The 10312-nt window shown below is 40.0% G+C and overlaps 1 protein-coding gene across 2 annotated transcripts in view; it reads left to right on the forward strand.

Moving 5' to 3' along the window:
• Nucleotides 1-364: 364 nt before the first annotated feature.
• Nucleotides 365-10312, forward strand: part of PBX3 (PBX homeobox 3) — a 198194-nt gene continuing 188246 nt past the window's right edge. The window contains exons 1-2 of one of the 2 annotated variants that reach the window (XM_010984337.3): nucleotides 365-654; nucleotides 1590-1663. In XM_010984337.3, coding sequence (XP_010982639.1) covers nucleotides 455-654; nucleotides 1590-1663 — 274 coding nt within the window. In that variant the 5' untranslated portion in view covers nucleotides 365-454. The remainder of the gene's footprint in view (nucleotides 655-1589; nucleotides 1664-10312) is intronic. The other variant, XM_010984336.3, reaches the window with a different exon arrangement.

The raw sequence follows: 10312 nt of genomic DNA on the forward strand, positions 1-10312 counted from the left end.
GGCGGAGGCGGCGGCGGCGGCCGAGGGAGGGGAGTGCGCAGGCTGGCGCGGGGGGCGGCGGGCGTCCCGGCAACTCGGCAGGCGCTGAGGAGCAAGTTGCGCGGGTCCACCCGGCGGGGCGCGCGGCGGCGAGGAGGCGGCGCGGCGGCCGCGTGAGGGCAGCGGGCGCCGCTGCCTCCGCCTCCGCCACCGCAGCGGAGCCCGACGCTTCCGCCTGCCGCTTCTCCTCAGCCTCGGCGGCGGCGGAAGCCGAAGCCGGGCGCCTGTCCGCACCGCCTCAACCGCGGGCCCCGCCGGCCGGGCGGCCCCCTCCCCGCGCGGGCGGGGAGCGCGCGGCCGCCTCCCCCTCCCCCTCCCCCTCTTTCTTCTCCTCCCTCGCCGCCGCCGCCGCCGCCGCCGCCGCCTCAGCCTTCGCCTCAGCCGCCGCCGCCCGCTCCCGCCCGCGCGCGGCGGGATGGACGATCAATCCAGGATGCTGCAGACTCTGGCCGGGGTGAACCTGGCCGGCCACTCGGTGCAGGGGGGCATGGCCCTGCCGCCTCCCCCGCACGGCCACGAAGGGGCGGACGGCGACGGCAGGAAGCAGGACATCGGCGACATCCTCCACCAGATTATGACCATCACCGACCAGAGCTTGGACGAGGCGCAAGCAAAGTTGGTGTCGTCTCATTAAGCATCTTTTGTGTGTGTGCGGGAGCCGGGCCCGCGGCTGAGTCGGGGCCCGGATGGCGCCCCGGCCCGGGGCCTGAACCCCGGGCGGTTAACTTTCTCCGAAAACAGGCCGCCCGCCCGGGCCTCGGGGGGACTTGCCCGCGCCCCTGGACGCGGGCGGGAGTCGGCAAAGTTGCTCTTGGGGCGCGGGACGGACTTGGCGCCGCGTGGATTTTGTGGGTTTCTCATACCCTCCTGTCCGGCCCCCTCGCAGCCCGGCCCCTTCGCACGAATTCAAACCTCCCGCCTGGACCCCGATGCACGCCGCGAGAGCGGGCCCCGGGCCGCGCTTGAGGGAAGTGCAACTTTCAACTCGGCCCGGAGTCCCGGCGCCTGGCTCCGCTTGGCCGCGGGACGACCTCGCAGTGCGGGCGGCCGCCCCAGCCTGGGCGCGGGGCGATGGGCGGTTCCCTGGCGGGTCCGGGCGCGGGCGGCCAAGTTCTCAGGGAAGGGAGGGCCGCCTCGCAAACTTTGCCGAGCTGTCACCGTCCGCTGGCCGCAGTCCGCCGGCCGCCAGCGCCGCGCCCGCTCCCCGGCGGGGGGCGGACGCGGGAGCCCCTCCACGCCGTCCCCTCCCCCGAGTCGCCGCCGGCTGCCCCCGGATCGCGGCTCCCCGCGCGGGTTCGCGCCCTGCGCTCGCCGAGGCGTCTGCCTGCCGGGCAGATGGGTCGCGCTTCGTTCGGGCTGGAGCTTTAGCCGCCGGAGCTTGCGGGTTGTCGCTAACTAGTCAACTTGAGTTTCAGTTGACTTGCCGTGGTTGAAAAGAGCCTTGCAAAATAGGGGGCCGGAATTAAATCTTGGGTCTAACTTAAAGGAAGGCGCCATATTATTCCATAGGTGATGCTAATACCTTTGTGTTTTGCTGTTTGTATTTTTAGGAAACATGCCCTGAACTGTCACAGAATGAAACCCGCGCTCTTCAGCGTCCTGTGTGAGATCAAAGAGAAAACAGGTAAGACGCTCCGCTCCGCTGTGGGCCTGGAGACCCCCGAGGTGGGGTCCGAGGTACTCCTTCGACTCTTCCAGTTGAGAGCTGCTGCTTTTGGGCACCGCCATCTTTGATCATTCTTTCCTTCCCACCTCCTGATCTTGAGAAAAAACTGCAATAAATCTGGAGTCGATTTCTCAATTCTGCCCCTGGTGTAAAATGAAGTGTAGATGAGGACCGGGCTGGGTCGCAGTCCCCAGGCAGCCACCTCTGGCTGCAGTGGGGAGGGGGCCATGAGCCTCAATCGCCCTCTCCTCCTTTTGCCTTGTTTATATGTCAGTTTTTAAAAGGAGCAACGGGAGACTGGATACCAGGGACCGATTCCTGGGAGAAGCATCCCCCAACTTTGTTTTAACTTAGCCTTAAGCTTCAGTTCCACAGTCAGAAGAATAGATGCAGTTGAACAGACCCCAGCAGCATGTTTGAATTAGGGTTTTAGTTGAGAATACTACTTTTAAGAAGCAGAAAGGGTAACGATGTGTTTAGGCATATACAGTGTATTACAACTATTAATACTTTTATTAAATTTTATGATTGAAATTATTACACTGTAAACATGCTTAATATATTTTATAAAGTAGGAAATGGTCCACAGGTACAGGTTGAACAATTTTTTAAGTGTTCAAGACAGGGAATATATGAGAAAGCTTTTGCAGAAGTGCTGGAATGAACACTACAAGTACATATTAGACTAATTTCTGACAATTTATTTCAATTTAGTTTTCTTGTTAGACTTTTTAAAATTGAAGATATTTTAGTCTTGAGGTGATAGTAACGACTCAAATGGAATTAGAGATTTAATCTACATGTTTTAGGTCGTATTTGGCATTATCTTCTCTGTATATGACAAACAAGTGCATTAAACAAGCTTTTCTGTTGATGTGTGTGTGTGTGTGTGTGTGTTGGATATACAGTATTATAAAGTTGCCATTTTTTAAGTTAGCAAAGAAAAGAGAATGCTAAAGTCCAGGATACAGTAATATTCAAGTTAATCTATTTAAAAGGGTAAATGAGATTGTGTTTAAATTGAGTATACAAATAATAGCACACTATATATAATTGTTAGTTGGTAGGAGAGTTGCCATCCTATTAAACAGATTTTTCACTCTGCAGTGTTATACTGATCCTAAAAGTAATCAATAAAAAATGAGGGGTTATTGCTTTCTATCAAGATGTATGCTAAAACCATAATTAACAGTGTTATGTTGAGAGCCTTAAAGAGTGCTTTTCCTGCTTTCTATTCGTAGTGTAGTATGCATGGTTTCTTAATGTTGAGTGATTGTTTTTAAGATGTATTTTACATTTCAAAAATCACAGGCATTTAAAATTACTTTCACTCTGTTGATTTTTAGCTTCCTTTAGAAAGCATTGTGATTTAAAACAGTAGATAATTTTTATCTGACTATAAAATAAGACATCAACCATTAAATCTTGAAGATTCTTAGTTTAGAAGCCTAAAAGTACGTAATTCTCAGTAAATTATGTTGCTTAATGTCCAAGGGTTTTCTTGCTATCAGGGCTCCACTTCAGTTTCTGCTGACAGCTAAGCACTGGGGTATTGACTATGTTGTGAATATTAAGATTGATTCAACTTTATACCGTATTATATTACTAGGGAGAGGGGATTGATATCCTTCCCTTATCTCCTTCTCATGGTTTGTATTTATTTATTTTTTTTGCCTTTTTAAAGTTTTGGTCTATCCAGCTTGAGAACCAAACCCAGCAAACTGCTTTTCTTGTTTAGACGTTTAGCAGCAGGCAGAATTCAATTAGGAAGCATAAGTCCTCTAGTTGCTTATTTGCACAAGACTAAGTTACACCATTCTGAAAGGAAAGTATAGTCAACCTCATGTCAAAGGTGAGGTACGAAAAAGAAAACAAGTCTTTTCAGAGTCTGGGATTACTGGCAGAGGGAGCTTTAGTAGGGTGCTTGCTATTTAAGAACCAAGAGGTAGCTGACAAAAGAAATTTTTGTGTTTTGAAAATTGTTTCTGAGGCTTTCAGTGATAATTTGTAAATTAGATCCTCATTTTGTGCTTTGGCCACTGGATCCAAGTTTGCACGTTATCTCTTTTGTAAAAAGCCAACAGCCGACAAGGAGTAAAGGCGGCTGTCTGGGCAGAGGCATCTTCCTGCCAGCCTCTCTAACCTCGAGAGAGGGACAGGATTTAAGTACCGAATGATTGATGGGGGTGAAGCTCTTTCTCTCTTCTCCTTTCTCCCCTACTACCCGTATCCCCACCTCACTCTCCAAAACTAGTCTTAGAAGGAGACAGGGATGCTGGACTCAGACTCCTTGATTTGAAATAAAACAGCTGTGTAGACATTAGTGTTACCGTAGCAAAGAAATTGGGGCAACAAATTCCAGGCACACGCCCCCCTGCCCCCAATCCCCCCATCTGTTCCTACAGTCCTGCTGTGGAAACAGTCATGAACTTGTAAAATAAGCACTGTAGATAAAATATAATGTATATTGCATAAATGCTTTTTCTTTATATCATTTTATTAAATCTAATAACATAGTTTCCAAAGAGTAATTCTCCATAACCTAGAGAAAGTTTATTTAGTCATTTGTAATAGAAACCAGGAACATTATGTGATGACTCTATTCTGCATAATAGAGGGGTAGGGGGTTGACTAGTAGGGAGGTAAAGGATAAAACTGTCACTTCAATGGATAATGTCATTTCAGTTGTGCTTCTTCTAAAATAAGACAAAATCATTAAAAAAAAAAAAGAATCCATGTATTTGTAGATCTGCAGTAGATTTTGCGATTTCTGATTAGGCAGTGAACACTGCCAGTTCCGATGCACATGAGGGGTTTAGTTTGGAAAACATCTTTTTTCTTTCCTACCAAGGTATTTTTCCCTTCTGACAGATAAATGGGTAATCTACCACAATTACATTGTTTTCTCGTTCAGAGGTAGGGTATGAGATGCTTGCTTTTTCTTGAAAATGTATTCTTTTATAAAATTTATCATAAAATTATTTTGGGGCAGAAATATCTGTCATTGTTACATTTTGATATTTATACATTTTGAAAGCAACTGAAAGTTAAAAGCTTTAAAAACAAGGTATTTCTCCATTTTAAACTAAGCAACCAGTGAGATAATTGTTGATATGTTAAGATTTTTCTCTTTTTTTTAAAGCTGTATTTTACCATCTGTCTTTTATGAAATATCTGTAATGCTGTAAGGTCTCCTCATCTACATACCTTTTTGAGGGCATTCCCTCACATCTACTTGGCTAACTTAATTTTGATTGTTGAAGTCCTTTGTGAGAGATCCCATCCTCACAAGTCTGTCTTTTTTCTGCAGCCCTTAATTATGAGAGTTTGAATGAAGGAAATGGCTCTTTTTGAGGAACAAAAATGTATTTAAAAATTTTAAAATGAAAATCCAACATTTTAACATGTAATCTGAGTCGTATTGTTAAAAGGTGTTCTGTATTTAAAAAAATATATCAACATAACCTTTTCCTACGGTAGGTTAAAATACTTCATGTTGATAGCTGCCAACCAAACTCTGATTTATTGCCACCACAAACCCTAAATAGCGTTCATTTACTAGTAATGTCTAATGACATACATGATGGTTTGCCAGATTTGTGGCCTTTGTGAGGCTTATAAGCAGGACTGACTTGGGAAGATCATAAAACTTAATGAACTTCTCTACTGCAGGAGGTGTCCGCAGGGGAAGAGAAAGGCCTGCTTGCCTGGTTGGGCTGGTTGAAGTATTTTTTATGTTTAAGGAAAAGAAGAAGGTTACTATTAAAAAATGCTTTGCTTTTAAAAGAACCCTCCCTAGAAAGAGTCATAAAGATTTTAGACAGCAAAGTGGATCAAAGAGGTAGCTTGTGAGTTTTTATATGCATTTAGAATATGATACATATGATTAAACCTTTTATCTTGACTGCTGTAAGTGTGACTAGCTTTCAGAGAGGCAGGGCATTACTCTCAGTCAACAGCCCTCTATTTAATTCTGACTCCAAAGGTTTAGAGACTCATTGGAGTCTTCTTTTTCTGATCTGTTTTCTTTTTTATTACGGGTCTTTTATAATATAATATAATGTAATTTTTATTGTAATATTATATATTACTATTTAGTATAAAAATTTGTTCACTTTTCTTTGTATAGTGCCATGTAATTCTTTAATTCCCAGTGTATAAAACCCAACTATTCCATCAAGTGAAAATTTAACAAGAAAGATGAAAATTGTTATATGTGAGTCTAAATGTTACTGTATATATTGCATACATTCTTTTAAGTTGCTCTTGCAATATTTCCAGTATAATTTTCACTACTTGTTCCAAAGTTTTCAAAACAAATGCACTTCCATACATGATTTATTTTGTGTTTTAATGAACTTATTTTCTAGTTTTTAAAAGCTTTTTGTTATGAACAACTTCAAACGTAGTAAAAATATGTAGCGAGAAGAGAAACTTGAATCCCCATGAACTCATCGCCCACCTTTAGCAGTTAGCAACACTTGGCCAATCTTGTTTTCTGTGTAGCTCCCACCCTTTAAAAATTATTTTGAAGCAAATTTTAATGGACCTTTAATGTTTTAAATTTCATATCAGTTTTAGACATTATGGTTTTTCAGGTTGGAAATACTAAATATTAAACAGAAAAAAAAACAAAGTCAGTATATATTGGAAATGTCTTAAATTTATTGCTTTATTACAAAGTTTTCCTTAAAGCAATTTAAAACTATTTTTTATTTTCTGTTTCTACAGATTTGTATAACTTACTGGAGCTTTTTTAGGAGGTTTTGAGGAAGGATATTAAACAGTGATGTTCTTCTAACTTTCTTTACTCTTCTCCCATTCTTAGAACATAATACATGTAATTTATTCATAGAAAATCTGGAAAAAATCTTACTTCTATGCTGATTTAGAACTAAATGATCTAAAGTATCAAGCAGATATTATCTTAAAAGTATGGGCCTGTCTTCCAACCCTTTTCTTCGTTTTTTGTTTTTTTTTCTTCCCAATAAAAATATATTGAACCCTCTTGTCAATACTAACGTGATCTGTGCAAGTAATTCTTTCATGCCTCAGTTTTAGTGGACTTGATTTTATTACAGATTTGTGTAGTTTTGGTATTTTATTTGGGACTTTACTATGTTATTTGTAATACTAATTTACATAATTTTATTCCAAATCAACAGTATATTAATACAGTGGCAAAGGAATACCTTGCCTTGTCCCAAAGAACACATTGGTTCATGGGCTTTCATAAAATACATCGGTGTATATCTTCCATGCTATGATCCTTTTCCTTTTAATTAATTTTGCTTGTACGTTTAGATTTCTGTTTACAAATTTTGTAAATGGCTACTTCAGACAGATTTAACATCTTATTTGAATTATGTATATTTTGATAGTTCGTGGTGGCATTGTACCGAATGAAGTTATGTTAAGTATGGCTATGAAGAATGGAAACCGCATTTCGTGAACCACACCTTAAATCAGTCATCACTTAATTTTATACTCTTACCATTAAGGTATCTATGCAGAATAAATACTTAGCACATCACCACCAAACACATCAAGTTAAATAAGGATTTTTAGAATATTTTTCCTCTATGTACATGTGAACAAATTTAGGTATTTATTATTTTAATATTGACACTGTAAGAATAATGTCTTATTTGTTTTCTCAGCAAGCTTATGTTTTAGCCATTTATCAGTGTGATCAGCATGATTTAGGTAGTAACTGACTAACAAAGCTTGCACACCCCCCTCCCATGTTGACCTTTTCAAGCATTTCCTCTACTTTAGTAGGCCATTTGAGTCTTTAAGTATGAAGAGAGTAAATAATTTACATCACGATGTAGTGTAAATCGGTCAAAGTTTTTTAGACCTGGCTAAGAGATTTTTGACAAAGTTACAGAAGTTAATCAAACAAACAAATTGCTTATCACAGCTAGATGATAGTGTTATGTTTAGCAAATAAATTAGTAGAAAATGCTTGAGTGAGCCACTGAACAAAATAGACCATCTTTAGACACAGAACATATTTGAAAATAAATTTCATTAATCTTCACCCTTGATTTTAATTATCCCCTTTGTAGGCAGAATAGTAACCTGAATCTCTTCTTTACTATTTTTTTAATAGACATATTCCATAACTATAAGATGTTTGTAGCTGTTAACGGTAACAATAGTTTGATACTAAATTTGAGTGTATGTCTAGTAAAAAAATTGGTATGATAGAGTGTGTTAAGTTGAATTGGCGTAGCTTTTTTTTTTTTTTTTTTTGACTGGCTATACTTACATGGTAGTAACTCACTAGGACTGAAAACAGTCAAAATTATGGATAAAAATAATTGTTAAAAGTTTTGTATTTGTTTTATTCAATTTCAGCGCTTTACAAATGTTAAGCTGTTTTGAACAGTAACCCTTTTTGTGTGATCATATTAATGAGGACTTGGTATACAATGTAATCCTTTTAATGCTGATGATTCCTCACAATGTTTAAACCATTATTTGGGAGACTCAACATATGTTATGGGAAAATGATTTTTTTGGTTTGTTTTGTTTTATGTGATACATCAGTTTTCAAAGCATATTTCTTATGCATCAGAGTCCAGCAGGTGGCTTTTTACATTAAAAAATTCATAAATTTTAAAATCCCATAAAATTTTATTTCAAATTCAAATTAACTAATTGAAAATGTCAACATTTCCACTGTCTCTATATTAACATTTATAATAGAACAAATGGTTGCATATAGAAATTATCTGTAACATAATCTAAATTAAGATTCTAAACAGGCATTACAGATGCTGGTAACTTTGGCAATTATCATTTTGTTTGGTGAACAGTAGTAAAACAGTGTGCGGTAAAAGTGTTTAGAGAGAGAGGATAAATAAATTGAACAGTTTTGCAATGCAAAGTGGTTTGTGGTGTTTTTGAGGATTTCTTGGCTCTCTCTTAACTGCTATTGTGAGCCTGGAGCAGATTTCCCCATTGCTAATGCCCTAGAAGTATTAATTCACTTTGATATGCTAATTAGAGGGCATTATGCAAGAAATGAGATTAAGTGGCAGCATGAAGCCATTTGCCTGTCAGTAAATTGAGAGCTTTAGCATCAGGAGGAGCTTTGTTTTTTTTTGTTTTGTTTTGTTTTGTGGGTTTTTTTTTTTTTTTTTAGTTTCTCTTGGTTTTGCATATAAATAAAGTTGATTGAAAGGTCTAGAGAAGCTTCTAGAACATTGGTGGGGTTTTTTCCTTCCTATAATTATTAAACATAATGTTACAGAATTTTTCTAAATATTAATTGACCTAATTGGAGATAACAAATATGGAGTTTTCATTATGTTGTTTATATGTGAACATATACTAAGAATTTTGTGTCATCCAGTCTTTTTTTTCCTAAAGCCAAATTTCAGCAGTATGACTAGTGAACTATTATCACTTACTTCTTTTCAGAAGTATGAACTTGTGTGTGTGCTTGTGCACTAATGGCTTCACTAATCTGAAAGTCACAGGAATATTTTCTTCATTAGGGAAAGAATGAAGAAGTTGTTGAATTGGGCTTCAGGAAACTATATTAAATGAGCATTAAGACTCTGACTTCAGTACCTAATTGGAGCAATTAGAATTAGTGGTTAAATCCTGCCATTTACGCAACCTGTGGAGTTTACATTTCAGTGTATATCTGTTGTGTAAGATTACCGTGTTATTTGATTTTCATGTTGAAGATGGAATTTCATACTTGATTCTGATTTTACTGACTTTTGTGGTTTACGCCAAGCCTTTGATTTTCTCTCTATTAAACTACTATCTGATTTTCTATATTTTGTGGGGAAATGCATGAAAGAATGCTGGGATGGGAGTGGTGAACGGGGAGGATGACAGAACTCTGGGCCTGTGGAAAAAAATGAAGCTTTTCTCAAACATGGAACTGTATAAACTGTGCTAAGGATAGAATTTCGAAACCAGGCTTAACTACAATCTGAGATGTGGTTAGATAGGAGAGAGTTTGGATCAAGGATTCAGATTGAGGCTTGCTTCTAATGTCTGAATTCCACTAGTGTAGCTGTGACTCTAGACCCAACAAACCATAACTTTTCTTCAGAGCCATATGGATTATTTAGTCACCACAGCTGCCATGCATGCACACTACCAAGGCTGGCATCTCCTCGGTGTGCATGTGTGGTGCCTGTTAATGTTAATGGGAGTCAAGAATGCACACACAGAGACAAGGATGAGAGTCTCTCCTGAGACAAAAGTCCTGATTGCATTTCTCAGTGAAGAGGACTTGGTGTACCTACACATTAGCTGCTCTTCTAAATGAAATCCTTGGTTACTTCAAATTCTCTTTCCCTTCTCGGACTCCCTGAACTAGTTAAATCAGTGAATCCTCATTAGTCTCTGATTACTTGTAAAATTTCATTTAAAACATATGAAGTTATTTTTGATTGAAATGGGAACAAAAACCTTTTGAAATTGCATATTATTATTTTTTAAACAAAAGGTTTCTGCAGGCTTTCAGTTGTACTAAGCCTTTGTAAGTAGGAATTTATAGAGGAATTGTGGGAGGGGTCTCCTGAGATACTTGAGTGGCATTTGATGGGGAGAAATCACAGCATTAAAAAAAAAAAA

This window comes from Camelus dromedarius, chromosome 10, assembly GCF_036321535.1.
Source record: "Camelus dromedarius isolate mCamDro1 chromosome 10, mCamDro1.pat, whole genome shotgun sequence".
Classification (NCBI taxonomy): Eukaryota; Metazoa; Chordata; class Mammalia; order Artiodactyla; family Camelidae; genus Camelus; species Camelus dromedarius.